Here is a 20,145-nt window from a genome sequence, read left to right as displayed (position 1 = left end):
TGAAAATTTTTACTTTTCAAATTTCAAACATGAATCTGAAATTCAGCAAATGCACTAACGTTCGGCATAAAAAATGCTTTAACCAAAAAGAAGAAATAAAAAGGAAATGTTTTTCCCAACAATAAATCAATTATTTTGCCTTAATTCTACCTACATTTTGTTAAAGCATTTTATGCACTTTCAATAACATCAGATTGCAAGTTTTTTGGCAACTTTTTTTTTAATAAAAATTCAGACAGTGTTCTCTGTTTGCAAACAGAACCACAACCTTAGTGCAATATTATATTTATTTCTTACAGTAATTTTGGTTGCCATACAAGAGTATTAAGGATTGGGGAAAAGTGCAAGTTACAGGAGCTTGATTTTTTAATCAGTTGAAATAAGAGGAATTAAAGCACAAAAATTACAGCAACATAGATAACGTGAACACAAGTTGTTACACAAACTATAGCGAGAAACATATTAATATCTAGAAAAGAAAAGAAAAAATGTAATGGAAAAATTGTCAATATTTGTGGCTCATACACATAATCATCGCCAGATCAACTGGGTAATGCTTTTTAAGAACTGAGAAAAAAAAATAATCACTATTTTTATTAACTTAAGTACCACAAATAATTAACTTTTGTGATATGTAAATTCTGTAAATCAACAGTCACATCTAGTCATTTTATAATATATGAATTAAACTGAAAATGTTCTCAGACACCTAGGGAAAGGAGTCTGTGCAGTTATACACAATTTACATCTTGTAAGATTTTGGTATTGTATACACAAATATTACAGAAACTAGGCATGTAAATGCAATTTATTTAAATTACAGTATATAAACAAAAGTTGATCCTAAAACCCAGAATATCATAACATATTTCATAGATCTCTAACAACTTTTTTTCACTATCATAGTAGCATGAAATAAATGGGTCTTCTCTCCTCCCCCCAACATTTCCAGACTGATGAAAATACTCGGAGGCAACGTCGTATCTGTTACTATTGCTTTCTGTAGCAAAATCATCACACAGAGCTAGAGACCAATTCATCTTGGCAGAGGTGTATTTTATTGGTGAAAGTAGGTCCTCTCAGGTCTCCTTACCTTTACTTTGTAAGACACAATGTAAAAAATAAACTATTTCATTAGCTCTTTAATGTGTTAAACCTCTTTTCTACTAATTGTATTGTACCTAGTCTTTCAGTACCTGAAAAGATACATGAGCAAGAAACACACCTGTGTAAGAAAGGGATTACTGTAATTTACCGTGTATGTCAGCACTCGTTCAACGTAAATTCAACAAGAAGGTTGTGATTAAAAAGCAGCTTAAAAGTCAACTTCTACGTTTTCTTTTACTACTGTATTTTCTAATGTTATTTTCTGGCACATGTTTATAGAGGTAATATCAACTGTACCCAAAGAAACAAAAAAAGAGCATGGCATTAGTGGTTTATTTACTGAATTCTGTCATATCACCAAATGGAAGACAATGATGGCTAAATTACCATTTTTATACTTCTGAAAGTATTTGATGGCCTCAAGTTGCCTGTATTGACTATCTGAATGAAACTGCCATTTTCTACACCACCTATGGAAAAATTCAGTACTCCTGAAAGTAAAATGCCTTAGTACTTGAAATTTATTACAAGATTACTTGGAACTTTCAAATACAAATATAGTGTAGTAACAGATGTTAAGTCAAAAGATTTGTTGTTCCGTAAAGGGGGCAGGAGGCTAAATAAGTTGCTTTTTACGAGTATCCAATGCGTTGGTAACTATAACCACTTTTGAAGAAATATTCATCCTCCTTTGTAGAAGTTCTAGCAAAGATAGAAAATATAACACAGCTCTGCTGGTTCAGATGCATCCAAATGAGGTTGATTTTAAAAAGGTCAAGACTTTATAATTATTCCACAGAAATAGTAGTAAACCACAAAAGTTTTTTTGTTTGTTTTTTTTTTTTTAATGTTTTTAACTTTCTAGCACTGAAGTGGCACAAAGGCTGCCCAGTAGACCAGCCACTTATTTTCTTAAAATATTGTGCTTATAAACTATCTGTACAACTATTTAAACTTGCAGTAAAGAAAGATATTTAAAATGCTAAACTTTATGTACTCATACTAGGGCTGTTGCAGACCTAATTAGACACTTGTTTGTGAGCAAAAATAATCACAATAAAAAAATTAGAGATAGGCTGGACCATATCAAGGACCATATCAAGGAAAGAAAGTTCAGGTACCTTGCAAAATGTAAGAGAACCTGAAAGTATGGTAGGTAGGCAGTCTAGCCATCCACACACAATTTACCCACCTTGAACATCTTGAATATTATGTCAATAAAGAGCTACAAAACTCACAGATATTAAGAGGTGTTAATTACAAGGGGAGTTCAAACATGCAGAGAGAGACTTGTTAACTTTAAAAAAAAAAGGAAGAAAAAAAAGTCAGATTAACCAAATCTGTGTGTTTCTCCCCTGCTGACTGAAGTCTCCTGGAAAGCTCTCGAGCTCTGTTACCCCAGCACCCAGCCCATGCTTGGCCACAGCCACCCGCTTTCTAGCAGGGTGCACACACCTCTCCTGAGACCTCACTAACAGCCGTGCAAAGAAATCACTGGTGGCTGATGGGCAGCATCCAGCTCCCCCTGAAGTGCTCAGTCTGCTGCCCTTGTCAAGAAGCCAAAACCTGTTAACAGCGATAAAAATGAGAAACTGGATACCTCCCCACCTCCCCTGGCCCTTGGAACACATGCATTCCGAGACGCTATACACCTCTTTCCATCTTGGCATTACCTTTTTACCTTTTCCATTTTTTTATTTATTTTTTTTTTAGAAGCTGAAACATTCCCATTTCTGCTAACAGGCTGAAGTCCCTCTCTCACTTAAAATACTGGCAATCTTCCCACTGACTTCAATGGGAACATTCATCTATCTTTTTCTTCTTTCTTGGCCCGATGTTCAAAATAGCTAAGCACTTACCACTCACTGAATTAAACAGCATCTCCCAGGGTTCAGCGTATTCGAGTATCTGACTGTGAAGTCCAAAAGACGTGTCTGTACATAACCCCAAATTTTTACTGTCTCGTAGAGTTCATATTGCAACTTAGCAGTAGTTTAGCTGGTTGAAAACTGGGGGGTCTCAGGTTCAAACTAGCTTCATTTTGTTGTACCTCTAAGTGTGCGTTCCTCCTCAGTTTTTTATGCAACGTCTGCATCATCTTACAGGTCAAGTCAATGGAGCACGTATTGAACTTGTTCTGCCACCTTGGAAGAGTGCTAAATATAACTGCAGAAATAAAGAAATACCAGGTAAAACAGAGCAAGGTTACCTTTGAACTAATTCCAGCAGAACAACCAGCTTCACTGCCAAAAAATCAGAGCTAAACTAGTAAAAACCAGTATTATGAACCCCTGCACCTGTCTCAATATTGTGCCTCTGCTACTAATAAAAACGGGTTTGAATGGTAATGAAGCAATCTGTCCTCTTAAAACGAACTAAGGGTTGGGGAAGGAAGCCTGCTCGGAGACTGAATGTCAGGAAGAGTAGACAGTGCTTTTCAATAAAAAAATGAAACGCTGGCAATTTTAAATCGAAAGAAAAGTGGTATGTAATGGTCCCAGCAGAAGGGCATTATCAAAAGATAGTATTTTTGAAGTTAACAATTTTCTCTCTCTCTCTCTCTCGTATCTCCCCACAACTTTGAAATAAAATGGCCCCACTTGCGTAACATATTTAGATTTATGTTTGGGCATGTAGCACAGTCTGCATTACCTGAGTACCAGGAATTGAACTGGTGTCCCCCGTCCCGTCCCTGTCCCCCCCCATCCCCCCCCCCCCCAATTTTGCTGGCACTCGCAGACAGACAAGGCATTTGGGGTATTTCAGTACCAGCCCATCTCTAGTTATCAACAGAAGTTTGTGAGGCAAAATAGCTATTCTTATCTGTCCAGCAGCTGTTTCAAAGCTCTTTCTATGTTCATTCTGTGCCCAACTCTAGTCACTCCAAGGTCTATCAGATCTTCCTTTTGTAGATTTGGTAAATGAGTGCCATCTATTTCATTGTCCATAAATGTTTCTTTATGTTCACCTAAGTTTAGACTTTCCAACCAATCTGCCACATCTGGTTTAGTCCACAGGTGGACAGGCTTAGTTGTAAAAGGCTTATTTGAGATTGGCTGTTGTAATATTGAGGGAGAAGGAGACCTGCTGCGCCCTGTGGTCAAGCCAAATAAGTCCCCTGAAGGGGGCTGGCTGGGTAGGCTAAATACATCGGACAAAGTTGGAGAAGGAGATGAAGCTGAAGCAGAAGCAGTCAGAGGAGCAGGCATGATGTCTTTATTAATCTCTGTTGGTGAAACCACAGGGCTTGGAGCATGTCTTGCTCCTGAGGTCCTACTGTCATAGTCTGGGGACCTGCTCTGCAGTGTGATCGGCTGGCTGGTTCCAGGTCGGACAGTAAAAGTGATTGTTGTACTTCGTGTACCTGAGACAGTACTCATGACTTCCGTGCTCCTGAAATTGTAAACAGACATGGTAAGTTAGGTATATCAGCCACCAGCTGAAAGGTTGTCCATATCAACATGTGGTAAATACGGTTTTGGAAAGCTTGAAATTTTTCATTTTTTAATGAGCAACATCAGGTTAAAAGTACTAAGACGGTATCATTAAATCTTTTCCATAAAACAATCATCAATGGTAAGCCATAGTTAAAAACAAAACCTTTCCTTATGAGCAGGTCAGAAAAACACTTTCCAGAGCACATTCTTCCTTTTTGAGGCCACGCCAAATTAACTCATGGTTAAATAGGAAACACCGAGTGGAATAAGCACACGAGCACTTTGTGCTCCCCATGAAGAGCAATCATGAGTTGAACCTCGCTTCACTGTGCAGAGGGGGGGATCTTTCATTTCAGTTTTAACCTACCAGTTTTACACATAGTTAGGTAACATAGCTAATAATAGTAATTACAGAAAGTACTGGAAGCATTGGATTTTGGATCTTTGGGCATCTACACAGTGAATTTTACAGTACATTTGCATTTTAGGATCTGTTTGTATTCCCATTTGTTCACGGAACATGCTCTGCAAGCACCTCTTATTTCCCTTTCTGTTCAGCTGGCCTTTTCATGCTTCAAAAATATAACAGTCCTAAGGTTCATAAAAGGTCTTCTGTGTCCATTTCCTTCTACACAGAAATTATACTGTGGCAGTTTCACTACAAAACTTAAGGAGACAAAATTCTTGTTACTGTGCATGCCCAGAGGTGATGTAGTTACGATCAAGTCACTGGCACCTCTCTCTTGCCTAAAGGAAAAGTGAGATTACAAACCAAGCAGGCATGAAACTTGCCGAGAGGGCAGCTCTGATGCCAGGGCTGACAGCGTGGGTGAAGGAGCAGATGAATCTGCTTTTGTCTACTGGCTATAGAACAAATTTAGAAGCAGAAGATCCAGGTTCAGGTCTGTTCATATCATGAAAGGCTTAACACCACAGCCCTTACTTCTTACGAGAAATGTCTGCCAGTCAGCCTCCACACTTGAGGATCTTCCACAGAACCCCTGGGTACCTTATCCTTCGGAGTTTTTCACTTTAAAATACCTTGCCAAGTAGGAAAACCTTCAGACAACTAATTTCAGGCACTTCCAGACCAAAGGAAGGATTTATTTCTCCTTGAAGCGAAGTCACAGACTCCAGAGGATGACCTGGAGGATGCCATACTTAGATTTCTAACCCAGACCTTGACTGAAGCCCTCTGTATCTGAGTGCAGATTGTCCCCAGGCCTGACCTGCCATGCCAGGGCAGAACTGATGATGACTTGGGTGCACGATGTCAGATACAAACGCTTTAATTAATAATGCAGATTCACCACTGTGCAGAAATGATCTTATGGAGCCAAAGAAATAGCGTGGTTCTAGAGCTGCTGTATTTAAAATGCTGTTATGGAAGAAACTGGTCTCTTCCTAAGTCATTGCTTAAAGATTTTGTGTTAATTGTCACCAAACGAAGTAGCAAAAATGATTCACACAGCAGAGGTCAAACCCCACATCTGTTCCCTCTGAAGGATGTCCCTCACCGCTAGATCCTTTTTATAAATGAGAGGCCCTCTCATGCTCCTCTGCCTTAGGTAATCACGACAGCTTTGCTCCTCCCTTTGGAGTGCTGCGACTGCTGGGAAGGAGGACATAGCATGCTGGGTTGTCCTGTCTTGCTGGGTCTGCTCCCCAGTGCAATGTGATTGTGAACATCCACGGAAGGGGAGTGACTTGTCTTTGGTCACCCGCATCCTGAACAGAAGAGTGGTTAAAATCTCAAAGAAGACGATGGTGGTACCAGCACTTTCTCATCATCTACCCTAACCCATTCCCCCTGTGAAGTACTCATCCCTTACCAAGAGGGACAAATGCAGGAAGCTAACCTGAGGCACTGACAATGGGCTATTCATCCCTTTGTCTCGTATGAACCTTACTGTGGTCCTGGTAGTGCTGAACTGGAGACCTTCTTCAGTGTTTCCTTGCTTTGCACCTGGCTGTTGTGAGCCCTGGTAGCTACATATTCCCTGCATCTTGTCTGGGGCTGTGGCACATAATTAACAAACCTAGATATCAGGTAACCTACAGCACTGCTACACCAAGATTCAGAGCATGCTTGTACCACAGCGAGTCTCATTCAAATGAAGCTCCAATACCTTGTTATTAGTAAAGCACTAAGAATAACTTTTTGGAGAACGTACATGTTGTTCACATGAGCAGTCCCACTGTTTTCCCATAAATTGTTCCATATATTTCAATAGGAACAGGGGAGATCTTTTTGAGAGTTGAAAGATTGGTACTTCACTTAAAACAGTAGGAACAACACTTTTAGCACTTAGGTCTTTGTAATTTAACAAAGAAAGGAAATATTTGGCAAGGTTTTGAGTGTTTCCTGTTATTTTTTTTGGAGCTTAATGGCTCTTGTTGTCTTCCAGGACTGGAGCTAAGCATTCTTACAAATAAAACGTCTATGGCAAGAAACTATTCAACCCTGCTAACCAAGGGGAGCAAGTTATTCCTACCTACTTCAACTCAGGAGTCTCATGTATTTTAATAAGGCATGACAGAATTTTAAATCAACAAAAGACCTACTTTGAAAAAGGCTGGGCTAATGCCGTCCTAGTGCTTGTGAGAAGAGCAGGACAAGTTTTGTATGAATGTGGAAGTATCTCCCCATCTCTCTGTTACCCTTTTACTTAACTTTCCTGTCTTGCAAATACTAGAATTTACGGTTTTATTCACACCCATTGTGGCAATATCAAATGGATGATGAAAATCTATCTTCTATTACGCTAGATGCTGAAAGATCACTTCTGTTACTTGACTGACAACTCCAGGCTCAGTGCACACCTTCTGCTTTGTAACTCACTTTTGCTGCTGTTTCTCTGTATTGTTCCTTTCATAGACTCCCTGTTCATCCTGGCTCAGGAAACCACTGTCACTGTTCCTTTAAAGAAAGTATATTAAGTCAGTAAAACAAAATCCCGCAAAGTAAACTGTGTGCTCTTATTTTAAGTATTCCTTAGACTAGTGTTACCTAACCTTCTTGGAGCCACGGGCAGTAATACTGGGTGAGCCAAGCAACACAGGCCACGTTGCACTTTGCTTTCTGTCAGCCTGGATCAAAGTAATGGCTTTGCATGGCTACAAGCAATATTAAAGTATCTGCGGGCATTTTGCTTTTTTCAAGCCATAGGTTCTGGACTACTGACTGTTAAAATACATCTTTGGAACAATGATAAGATTTTTTTTTTAATTTTAGCTGATTAATGAAGTTTCAATACCATCTCAGTTTGTAGCCACATCAGTACTGAACCTGTCTTAAGTATTAACCCTTTTATCAGAAAGCTCAGAGCACGTTAGCATTAACAGCCTTGATCCTACAGGAACACACCTTCTTCAAGAAAGTTCTTGGGAACACAGACAAGTCTGTGAGTCAGTATGTGTCCTCACTGCTGCAACAGCAGTCCTGTTTAGGACGAGTCTGAACCACAGCAACCTGAGGTCACTGCTGCCTCCAGAATTATTCAGCACCCTGCAAGCCTGAGTATGCGCTTGGTTCCCAGCTGCTGTGCTTCAGCCCGCTCTGCTACCAGCTCCGCAGCCTCGTGGCACAGACACAGCCCTCCTGAAGGTCATGCAAGTCTGCTGAAGCCCACAGTTGCATTTTCCGGCTTTCAGGTTGAAATCTTCTATTCCAAGACTCATTTTTTCCCTTTCTTTTACCTGCCGTGTGCCCTCCAGCATGTTACAGAGACTGTTGTACTGTAATTGTAATCAAAGAAAAACACATGCTTATTTGTGTAATGCCTATGCATCCTAAATTATAATTTATGCCATCTCCAATACAATCTGTGATGCAGATACAGCCTTGAAACCATTAGCTGTCTTGCATTTTACGGTTGATTGGTATCCTGGTCAATAAGGAGCAAGCGCATTCCAGCTGGAGAGCCGGCATGTTTTTGTTGTGTTGTGGGATTTCCAGATTTTTAATAAGAGCAATTTCTCATGCCTGATTTGATCATCTGTTACACTAAACAGATTAAATCCATATTAAACCTACCTAACCCCAAATTTCATTTTAAAAAGGTGAAAAGTCTGATAATTATTTTAAATAGAATTTGCTCTATTAGTATCAGCATATGGCAGTAATTTACAAACATTTGCTGCTGTAAGACTGCACTGATTGCAATGCCCATTATGTTGCCTCATATTAAAATCACAATATATAATTCCTATGTCACAATGATGCAGCCTCCAAGTATAAAAGTCATCGACACAGCTTGTAGGCAAGAAATTCTTTTAGACTTTAAATTAGATTTGCAGGATTCAAATTTACTGTTAACTTAATATCAGAAGCAAACCAGTGAAAGATGGCACACTGCACCAGCTCCTAGGAGCCTCCCATGTAAAAAACAAAACAACTATCATGCTCTCATAGGAGCTGTTTTATCCTGCAACTTGCCAAAAGATTTGCTGTTTCTGACAAAGATCTTTGTATTAGAGGAAAAAATCTTAACCACCAAGAAAACTAGTGAGTGAAATGAGTCTCTACATAAAGGCACTGCGAGAAATTAACTTTTTACAGATTTTTGAGAACACAGACCCCAAACTTTGCCTTTATCTCTTATAATATTTTTACTTTATTTTTGGATTGTCAAAGGAAAATTGTATGGTAGGAAAGTAAGACAATAATTGTCTGTTTGGGGGAAGATTAAGAACAAGGGCTGATGTGATGACTGGCAGGATACAGAGCTTCTTATAATAGTGTTATTTTAGTGAGAAGAACTGAGAAATGGTTACTGCCTATTGCAAGTAACACTCTGGTTGGAGTGAAGAATATTCATTAAGGTCTGTGGGAGTGTGCTCAAGAACAACAGTTTCCATGTAAATGGCACAAATGCCTGGAAACTGGCAGTAAAGGAATGGTGTTGATGAGGGGCAGAGGACCAGGAGACAACCTCAGCCCTCTCTCCTTGAAGAGCTGCAGGAAAAAAGGTCAAGGGAAGCTGAAAGGAGAAAGGGGGAAAACCCACAGCTTCCAAGGATGAAAGACTCGACTGTGATGACCGCAGCAGACCTTGATTATTTCAAGGGCTAGTTTGTCTTTACTTTTAACCTCCCATAGGTATGTAAAACAGCACTAATCATCCCTCCCCTCTCCTCCACCTCCACAAATCCAGCAGAATGTGGACACAATTGAAAAACTTATTTAGGTGCTCAGACCTAGGTTCAGGAATCTGGTCTTGAGTGCTCATGTTATCAAAACATTTGCTGAATACTTCTCTGATGGAAGTCGCTTCTTTTTTCAGCTTGAGAACTATTTCTGGTTTTAGAATGGCTACCATTTCTGGATTAGGATGGTCTAATCCACATTGTACTTTGTAATGAAATCATTGTACTTTGTAACGAAGTCAACACCAAAATCACTAAAATGCAATAACAATGAGTGAGCATTAAAAAGAAGCAGAATGTACAACACAGAATACTCTATGCTTAATGGTCGTCACTTACTTCATGGTACTTCAGCATGACCCTCTTCTGACAACAGCAGTCATGACAGCAAATAAAAATGACAAAATGGAATGACTGAAACACTGCAAAAATTACGGACAAAGCAAGCAATCCCGTGATATTGGCTGACAAACGGTTAACAACATGAAATGAATCTAATGGGACAGCAGTAAAGTGAAAAATCAAGGCTTGAGAATTATCCCAGCAGATACATATTTCATCATCTGTGAAATCCAGACATCCTTTACAATAAATCAAATGTAGGATCAGCCCCTGTGCAGGACTTGCTACTCAGTTCAGTTCTGCCTTACCTGTTTGTGAAATACCAGGAACTTTTCCAGATAATATAAAAAAAAAATCAGAGATGGAGAAAAACCCTGACCATAGGCAGTTTCACTTTTAAAACTTGTTATGCCAACACAATACAGGTTATTTTTCTTAAAGGACTCGATCCTGCATGGTTAAGCATCCTTCATCACTCCCACATTTATCATGAGCATTTCCCACTACTAGGAGTGACACCCAACCTGCCCCAGAGGCCACAGGGACATGGTGCAAACGCAGCTGGAGAAACATAAGCACCATCTGAAACAGAAATAGTTTCTCCCTATGGCAAAGCTATTGATCATTTTGGTATGGTGATGGTAGAGCGCAGCAGCAGTTGCTGTTCATTATTCCTTACTAGTACACTGGAGTTGAGGTGGAAGGATGCTGTTTTCACTGGGGGCTGTGGTTTTTCTCCTTTGCAGCCACTGGGTCTATTCTGCATTAATCACGCTGACATTATTCAGTCGATCTCACAGGCTTGCACTTGATCATTATGTTGCTAAGCGACTGCTGGGTTCACAGACAGAGCGAGCACTCCTCCCTTAACCTGATAAAAACCCCTGCATTAGTCTTCTCTCCATTTCTTTTATCAGCTCCACGTAAAAGTCAGTAGCCTTTCAAGTGAATTTATAGCACCACTATATTTATAGCATCATAGTCGATACTACCATCACCCATCCCCGTCCCCCTCGCCTCACCGGCTGACAGCAGAGCACGACCTGCCGAGCTGTGGGGCTCCCCCGGGCTGGGTTTTCCCATCTGTACCTGTGCGTATCCAAATTCAGAAATGGGAATCGCGACCAGAGCTCATAACTGAGGCTTTAGTTCAGGGCATTTGGGTCAAATGGAGCCCTGTAGCCCAACACCCCCAAACTTTTCTGTAAGGAAGGATGGGCACAAACGGAGGAAGTGACAGTCAGCTGGTGTGGCCCTACTACATGGGGAGACCAGGTAAAAATCTGTCACCAGAACTGATCTCCAAAATTTCTTAAAGTAAATGATGGCCAAAATTGGGAGTGGGATCTGGAGCTCTGTTCCAAAACACTTCTGATCAAACCCTTTAATTATGCTTTGATTAGTACAAAGTAAGCAAGCACAATCTTTTGCTTCTTTCTCATTTTCCTTCCCCTACCATTATCCTTCTTCCTATCCCACGGTTGGTCACTGCCTTGGAGAAGCAGATGGCTTCCAGACAAACATTTCCATGCTCTAGTTAAAAATCTTGAAACTCTGTGTCTCCATAAGAACGAAGGAAAACTATAAATACACTGTAAAATTATCACTAAACCAATGTGCAGAGAGAAAAAGCAATTCTAGGGTCATTTTTTAATGTAATAATTGAGAGAGAAATGCTGCTCAGTACTGTAGAACAATCTCTTCCTAATCTTCACTTTTCAAAAACAGAAAGAAGATATTTTTATGGGTTTCTGTAACAAGCCATTACCCAACTATCTATAACCTAATTCACCTCTATGCTACCCTAACAGGGCAAACCACAATTGTATGTCTACTGGCTGTGCAAAAGTAACTCTTAAGTGATATTTAGGATTCCCTATCTGGGCTATAACTTCCTGTATGTCCCTATGAGCAAATACTTATTTTTAATTTCATCAGGCTGCTAGTGCTGTGAAGACAATCCAACTGAGTCTGTGAACTATGTTCCTATTTATAACACTTCCAAATATTTCTTTTTGGCTGAAGGATATGAACAGGCGTACTCATTTTTTAGCACTCTTCCTTTAGCAGAGCTAACGAGTTGTTCTTTAGTTTAGCAGAATCCCTGCTTTCCATGAGCTAAAATTCCTTGCTCCCTTTCTAATGCTATCTCACAGAAAAGGGCTACAAGCTCCACAACTGGTTGTCCTAGGCTTTACAGTATCAGAAAAAAAAAGTCAAGAAACTCTAAGAAATTTAGCTTTAAAATTTAAATATTAGCTTAAATACATGGCATTTTGGCAAGATGGTATTCCTTGGTCACAATATTTGACAGCTTTGTAAAAAACTGTGTCAGCTGTGCAATTGGGCTAGAAAGGCTGTAATTTATTTAACTTTCTAAAAGACAAGGCAGGAGTACAAGCAGTTTGAAAAAATGTGTTTGCCTGGGAAGCATTTACCATGCATCTGTCTCTTTTATGCAGGCACCTTTGAGAACAGAAGTAAAATTTAATGCAGACAGTTCAGGGCATAATCATACATAGCACAACAAAAAGAAATCAGAGCATTTTCTCCACTGTGATTAATTTTGCTATTAGCCACATGCTCCCTCTTTCATACTCTTTAGCAAGCACAGAAATCAATCCTCTCTCATCCATCCGCAGAACGCGGAGCTGGTTAAGGTCAGAGAGAGGGGAAGGTGCCAGCCTTGCTCCAGGGGCTGTCAGGAACTGGGCACAGGCGCAGCCGGGCAGACACCACCTAACAACCCACCGCTGGCTTACAAATAGGACTTCTGAGTCTAAAGAGTGAACTTCTCCATTTACAACTCTCTACCTCACTCGTGTGAGGATGAAAAGGAATTGCCTGCAGCACCTTTTACAACATATTTTTAATATCTGTAGATAGCTGGCTCTCTTCTGCTGTCTGATTTATGACTTAGCTTAAAAAAGAAATCCTGAGTAACCTTTCTGATCGTTTTAGTATCTTCAGTTCACCTCAATTAAAAAATTATGTAATCATATCAGTTTTGAAAACAGAAGGAAACGAAGTACAGCTCTCTTACCTTCCATTCCCACTGGGAATTCTGTGGAGGTGTCATTTTCTTCCACAGTCAAATAGCAGCCAAGAGTTTTGCTGCTCTATGCCACTGACAGCTTTTCTTATTTATTACCTGATAGGTCTTTTGGTATTGTTTTATCCCAAGGTCCTCTCTCTAGTTTGCAAAGATGCCTGTTTGGGTTTACTTTTCAGGAAAGAAGTAGGATTTCAGCCACGTTGAAATAATGTTTTCTGTGGGTTTGGTTCCAAATTGAGTCTCTGTATTCCATAACGAAGACTAGGTAATTTGCCAAAGCTGAATTATAAGAATTAAAAAAGCTAAAGGACAGAAAAGCAACAAAACTTTCTAACACTGTCCAAGTCAGATCATTCTCTAAAATGTAAAACATATGGGACTACTCTTGCTTAGATGACAGGTTTTTTTCTCCAATAAAGTGATATAATAGATTTTCAATTTTCTCCCCAGCCTTTATACGTGTTTAAATGTTTTTTGACAAAAATGATGTATCTCTATTTGCTTCTACTTTTCATTTTCCTCTCAGTAATGATAATATTTTGACATACTTACTATATGTTGTAGTCGCTAGCCTCAGTTATTTTCTAATAAAAAAGAGATGCTAAAGATCTCTACTGTATCCTGGAAATAGCTATCAGTTTAAATATAAAAGATGATAAATAATATTATACATATGAAGCTAGAGGCAACATGTTCATGTAGCTTAACAAGAAAGCTGATCAAAGTCTAGCAGAAATGATATTCTTGAAGGCATGAGAAAAATAATATGAAATGAAACTGTCAGCGTCATCTGCAAGACAAGATACGTAAATTCAAACTTAGCACTTGTAATTTTATGCTTGCCTGAAGTATTCTCAAAAGCGTTCACTTGCTGTGCACACTTTGTTTAAAGACTGTCTTCATCAGGCAGCCAGTATATATTGTTTTTCTTACACAGTTTCTGTAACATTTTATTTCATGTATTAAGGCTTTTCCTGTACAGTCAACTCAATTTCTACTCTGTTTAGTCAAGTGTCACTAACAGGAATTCCGGAATTTCAGTGGTTTTCTTCCATCCCTTCATTCTAAAAACTGTATAACCTCCTTACCTCCCTGTCACCAGTTTGATGACTTCCATCTTGCAGGAAATAATATGATGACCTGACGCTGAGGCTTGTGATCACCCTGTTTTCTGAATGAGTAAACTTTTGCAATTAACAGAGCCAACCTCCCCTAAAACCAAATTATCTTCATGCATGCAAGGAACGGTAGCTTTTCAAAGGCTGAGTTAGTTATTATCCAGCAGAATAATTCCAGTAAAATTTGCTTACATGGTACCTTTTTTAAAAAACAAAGTCAGCACTGCATTTCTGCAAAAAATGCATTTCTATGAAGTCAGGCCAAACCATATGCAATACTTCAGTAAAAGGTACATTTAACTACTATAGGTAAGGCCAAACCATTGCACACCACAAAAAGAAATACCCAGGCTCTCAATAAAACTAACAAAATATTTTTTTTTCCATAATGGTGGATTTCATATCATGTCCATATTCCACACAAATGTGACTACACAATTATTTGTATATTTACCCAATGTTGTCTGACTATGGTAAGATACTTATCAATTAAGTACCTTTCAGAAACCATTTACACACAAACGTATTGCACTGCGCTATCAGGGATGCTGCTGTTGGCAGCAATGGGCCACCTCCTTGAACCTGTAAACATCAGAGACTATTCACTAATAAGCGTGCACAACAGAAAGTAAGAACTTAAACCCCATAACACTAAGTGGTAGAGATGCTAAATTAACTTTTTAGTAGTAACATGAATAGCGTAAAGAGATTTCAGTGGGTGATTTTCTAAGATAGCTTTATACTTCATGGTAAAGTGGATTATGAGAGGTATCAGCATGAATCAAACGACACCACACAGTGAATGCGAGTAAGCCTAGGCAAAACCACTTTTTTCACCTATCTGAAGCCACAATAAGTTATAGGACTGAAGAAAAATTAAATTAACACCACATTTTAAAAGAAATTTTTTAAAAGACAGAAATAATACTTAAAAATACATCTAAGTAACTCGCATCAAAACAACTGAAACATTTGTGGAAACTGTCTTTGAAGTTGGAAAAGACTAAGAAAGCTCCTGTCCTATGGTGCAGACTACACAGATGCTGTCAACGTACGAAATTCTTCCCCTCTGTAAAATTGTTTGTCATAGACTATTCATTATGCAAACATACACAATAAAGAGTACATTCTTCTTTAATCTATGTGATTTACAGGGGAAGTTAGTACAGGGATGGAAAAAATATCAAGTCTTCATTAGAAAATTACCCGGTTAATTACATTTACCTTGTACTGAGACTTGCAGTTTTTGTTCCAGTAGGTGACTCCAATCCTTCCCCTGGCTTTGAGGATTTCTCTCTGTTCATTTGCTGGAGTATTGAGTTCAATTCACTAATAACATTAGCCTTTGGGCCTGAGAGAACTGGGCTTTTCACCTCCGTCACATCACCCCATAGCTTAGATGTCCTTTGGGGAACAACTTTAGCCATATTGGGCTGTGCACTGATCGGAGGTGGGGGTGGAGCGGGAGGAGGAATAACAAAGCTGTCTACAGTTTCTTCAATTAGCGCGTCCTTGTAAAGTGCATTGCTTTTGTTGATTATGGGCTTCATTTTTGGCTTAGGAGGTACTGGGGGTTTGTCCACCAGAAATGTTTGCCCATCTGCATAGACTGTACAAGTATCCACGTTCTCACCCCCTTCCGAGGATAAGGTAGAGATGCTGGACACCGTTGAGATAGTGCTGGTTGTCTCTAAGTGATGGTCACTACTACTTCGACTGTCTACCTCCTCAATCCCAGAGTCAGTGACGTTATCAAAGCTGTCAGGGGGTGGCAGAAAGGAGGCAGGCAAACAGTTTGAAAGACCCACTTGCTTTTTACTGTCTAAGGAATCTGTTGACTGGCTGGGGGCAAACGGTGCAGATGAAGGCGTGCCATTTTTTCTTTGCTTAATCAAGTCTGTTAGAGCTGAACCGGGAGCTGCACGGTCATCGGGGATATCAAAGCTGTTGGCAAACTCTAGTGGGGGTGGCAGTGGCTCAGTAAAAATAAACTCTTCATCGATATCGACTGATGCTAAGGGTGGCGGAGGGATGCGGAACGGCAAGATGACAGGGTCGTCGACAGAGCTCGCTGCTACAATGGTTTTGCAGGGAGATGCCGGTGGCTCAGATGCAGCAGGCACGTTCAGCTCACTTTCTGCTTCCTCACTCCCCTCTGGCCTCTCTGGAGGGGAGTTTTCAGAGTTTGGTTCCATTTCTGCTCTCTTTTCCTCTTCATCTTCGGGCGTATCATCTGACTTGGCTGTGTCCACGGTATGAACCATTAACAAGCCAGCTGACTTTTGCTGTGAAGTATCCACAATGTTTATCAACATGTTCTTCTTCTCCTCTGTTTTCTTCTCTTTCCCTGCATCTGTTTCATACTTGTTCTCAGTCTCCTGCCGTCTCAATGGGCCACGAGTATTTTGCCTAGTGACAGTAGCAGTAACAGGAAAAGTCGTTTCAATATTGGGTCTCAGCTTTGTATCGATGTAAAGTGGTTTATTAAGGTCAGCTTTAACAGTGTCTCCTTTGCCTGGAATCTGCTGTGTTTGTTCTTTCATGGCTCTGTCCCTGGCAGAGAGAGCGAGGGCTAGTGGCGAGTTTGGATCTAACAGCTTTCCTGTGACGGGGTGAACGTAATTATCTGAGCTGGATGTATTTGTGGACTTAGCTGCCACCGTACTGTTTTCAGTACCTTTCGTTTTGGACGAAGCATTTAATGTCCTTGAATCACTTTGATTGCTGGGTTCACTGCTATTAAAAAGATTTTCAGGCTCTCTAGGTGCAGGAATTGGAGATGGTGACATAAGCTGTCTAAAACCATCTTCACTACTAAACATTGCTTCATCGGTAAATTTTGATTGCCTCATACGTGGTGTTGGTGGTGTTAGTCCAACATCCTCGTCTCCCAGGTCTGTGGAAAGGAAGGCTGGAGAATTACGCCTTGCTTCCAGCCTCTTTTCCCTGTCCCTCACTGCTCCAGCAATGGCTGCTGCAAATGGACTGCTGACACCTAAACTATCGTCGGGGCGGAGTTGCCCAGGTTGCTCTGAAGACTGAGGATCGATTTCCATGCTGCTGCCTTGGCTGCTTTTCCCACTGCTGCTGGTGGATGGCTCTTTCACAATAATCGTCGGGATTGGAATAGAGCAGGTCTTTTCTGGACTGTCTTCAACATTGGATTGTTTCACCAGCATCCCCTTCCGCCTCGCTGGTTTGGCCGGCACATAAACTGCTTTGCTTGCAATCTTCCCAACCTCAGAATATGGGTTTTCTGGCATCTGACCCCTCTTGTTCCTGAAATTTGCCTGAGATGCAGCGCTCCGACTGTACAGGTCTTCAGAGTCCAGAGAGTATCGGTCCAGTTCCCGTCTGTAATAGATCCCTTTGTCCCTTATCATTGTTCCCACATTCTCAGGCCTAACCAAAGAAATTTTTGAACCTGAATTCTGATTAAATGGAGGTTTAATAGTTCCATAGCTCCTTGATGTCAGGGATTTGGGCGAGTTGTACAGAGAAGGAGAAGGTGGTGGTGGTGAAGGAGGTAAGGACTGTGGTGGCGGTGGGATATCTTCAGAGGTGTCAGGCATTGAAAGACTTCTGGTAAACTTCAGCATAGGAGGAGCCAAAAACTGCCGTTCTTCCTCTGTTATTCCTAAAAATCAGAAAGTATATTTAAAATGCTGTCTTCCACTGGGATCCCTCATACTGTATTATTTCTGTAGCCAACCTAAAATGCCAGGGTACACTTCACATGACATGAGGCATATGCAAAATTATGAAAGAGGTCTTTCGGTTGATTCCTACCATAAGCATTCTTTCTTGTTGAACTTCCAGAGACCCAGATGCCAGAATTAAAAAGGATGCTACAGAATTTTAATGAAACTGATCAGTGATGTGTAGGCAAATGCTTTGGGTTTATGTATCATCAAGGTAGCTGTAGAGAAGCACATTTTCTTTGAAAACTATTGAACAGGGAAGACAATCTGTGCAGAAGAGTAGCTTATGCCTTATTCTAGCACTCCGTAAAAACATATAATAATGCAACTTAGAAACCTAATGAATTTTTAAGGTGCATTTGAAACTTAGCAAAGGGACTGCAAGGATTCTATTGGGGAAAAAAATCATAATGTTTCATTTCAAAAGATGACATTCTATTATTACAAATACGGCTTTTAACATAAATAAACTGGGTAATATCGGGATCATTTAGATGCTAATTTCACATCAGCATAATGTGTTTCTGAATCAATAAACATTGCTACCAAGAACAAAGCAAGGCGAAATTTAGTCCACTCTTTTTTTTTTTTTTTTTTGTAAAATCATCTATTGTCATATTTTGGAATGAAAAAGAGGTTAATTTTATTCCATTTGATCAATAAGGATTCCTTGGTAAACTACACACCATTACAATCGTTTTGCCTCAGTAACAAAGGAAAAAGGAATAGTGTTTTGCCCCAGGTAACGCATTGCAAAGGGCTTGTACTGATTATGTTTTTTTTCCTTCTCACTGCCTTTCCTTGTTTGGGGGAACATTCTAAAGAGAGGAATTAAATTTAATTCAATTCCATAATACTTGCCTACTGCCATCAAAGCAGAATGTGGAAATTACACCATCTTACACACACAAATTTATTTTCTCATGAACTTTGTATAAAAATTAAACAGTCATTCACTGAGGTAAAGATGTTAGAGAAATATGCTTTAAGAAAGAAGCGATGTTACTAGAAATATGTGATTAATGCACAAGCAAACTATATATGAGAAGCATTTTACCTATCGATTTTTGTCTTCTCATTGTACCCCGAGGTATACCCAGAAAAGGACCTTGAGGACTCCCTGGTACAGTGGGCGTCATCACAGCAATACCCTGTCTCTCATACATGGACTACAAAAAAGCAAACAAAAAATCCCACAAGCATTAAAATGTGCAAGTCTTTCTCTTACATGTCAATAACTCTTCTGTCATATCTGCTAATTCACCATTCCTTTTACTTAGAATTCTTATGGAAAATAAAAAAACTTGGTATTATTTCGGGAGGAGGTGAAGAGAAAGGGAGGGCTGGGCTTTACTTACATGTTCATAAAAGACAACAGCTGTAAGAGGAGTTAGCTGAAATTATTTACAAGGCAATATGTTAAGTTTCTGGCACACTTTGTGTGCTGTAATAAAAATGAAGCATAAGCAATTGCATTTTGTTTTATTCACTTCCAAAAACCTAGCCACGTGCTGCATAGCTATTAACGTTCACTCTGCATCAGGCTATATGTTCTCTTCACTTCTGAAGAACAGACCTGTTCTTGGAGTTTTGCACAGACTCAAGGTGTCTTGCGCAAGATTACACTGGCAGTCAGCATCTCAGCTAGGAACTGAGGAACACTACCTGAATTGCAATGCACTCAGCTGTTCCTTCTTCCTGTAAGTCATCACAAAACTATTCATTTTCTGCCTCCTACAACAGCCTTAATTTCCTTGACTCCCAAGCTGCTTAAGAACAACAAAGTGCTTGTATCAGGACTGATGCTCTTTTGGAGGGGTGGGTAATGGAAAAATACATTTAAAATGCAATAAACCCAATTATTTTTTCACTTGCAGAGTTCTGTAAGAGCAAATTCTGCAACTGAATAATCCAATTTCAGAGTTCTGGAGTTAAAATTTTTAATATGTGTTGTAGTATTAATGTCAATCCTTCCCTTACAAATCATCATGTATTATTTAATCAAGATATTATATATACAATTAGGAATAATGAAAACCTGCAGTAGGAGAAACCTTCACATTAGTGGAAATTGCGTGGCTGCACTAACTCTGGTGCTGAAAGTGAAATGACGTACCTTGACTTTCAGCAAACTTTTTTAGCTCGGGTTTAGTGTTGTACTGACACCTTCAAGTTCAGAACTTACTGGCATCTCACCAGCTCAGACTACAGGCAGAACAAGTTCACATCTGTTTGAA

At 39.8% G+C, this 20,145-nt stretch overlaps 1 protein-coding gene across 7 annotated transcripts in view; it reads right to left on the bottom strand.

Annotated features, from left to right (window-relative positions):
- Nucleotides 1-269: 269 nt before the first annotated feature.
- Nucleotides 270-20,145, bottom strand: part of SHANK2 (SH3 and multiple ankyrin repeat domains 2) — a 353,645-nt gene continuing 333,769 nt past the window's right edge. For 4 of the 7 annotated variants that reach the window (XM_056354410.1, XM_056354403.1, XM_056354405.1 and 1 more), the window contains 3 exons: nucleotides 18,966-19,077; nucleotides 15,432-17,844; nucleotides 3,828-4,500 (listed from right to left, as the gene is read on the bottom strand). In XM_056354410.1, the coding sequence (XP_056210385.1) occupies nucleotides 3,927-4,500; nucleotides 15,432-17,844; nucleotides 18,966-19,077 (3,099 nt within the window). In that variant the 3' untranslated portion in view covers nucleotides 3,828-3,926. Of the gene's footprint in view, nucleotides 3,274-3,827; nucleotides 4,501-10,031; nucleotides 10,059-15,431; nucleotides 17,845-18,965; nucleotides 19,078-20,145 lie in introns of those variants that run through there. The other 3 variants (XM_056354409.1, XM_056354407.1, XM_056354408.1) reach the window with 3 other exon arrangements.

Source organism: Falco biarmicus, chromosome 10 (genome assembly GCF_023638135.1).
Source record: "Falco biarmicus isolate bFalBia1 chromosome 10, bFalBia1.pri, whole genome shotgun sequence".
Classification (NCBI taxonomy): domain Eukaryota; kingdom Metazoa; phylum Chordata; class Aves; order Falconiformes; family Falconidae; genus Falco; species Falco biarmicus.
Note: the sequence above shows the minus strand (reverse complement) of the source record. Positions and strands in the feature narration are given on the sequence as shown.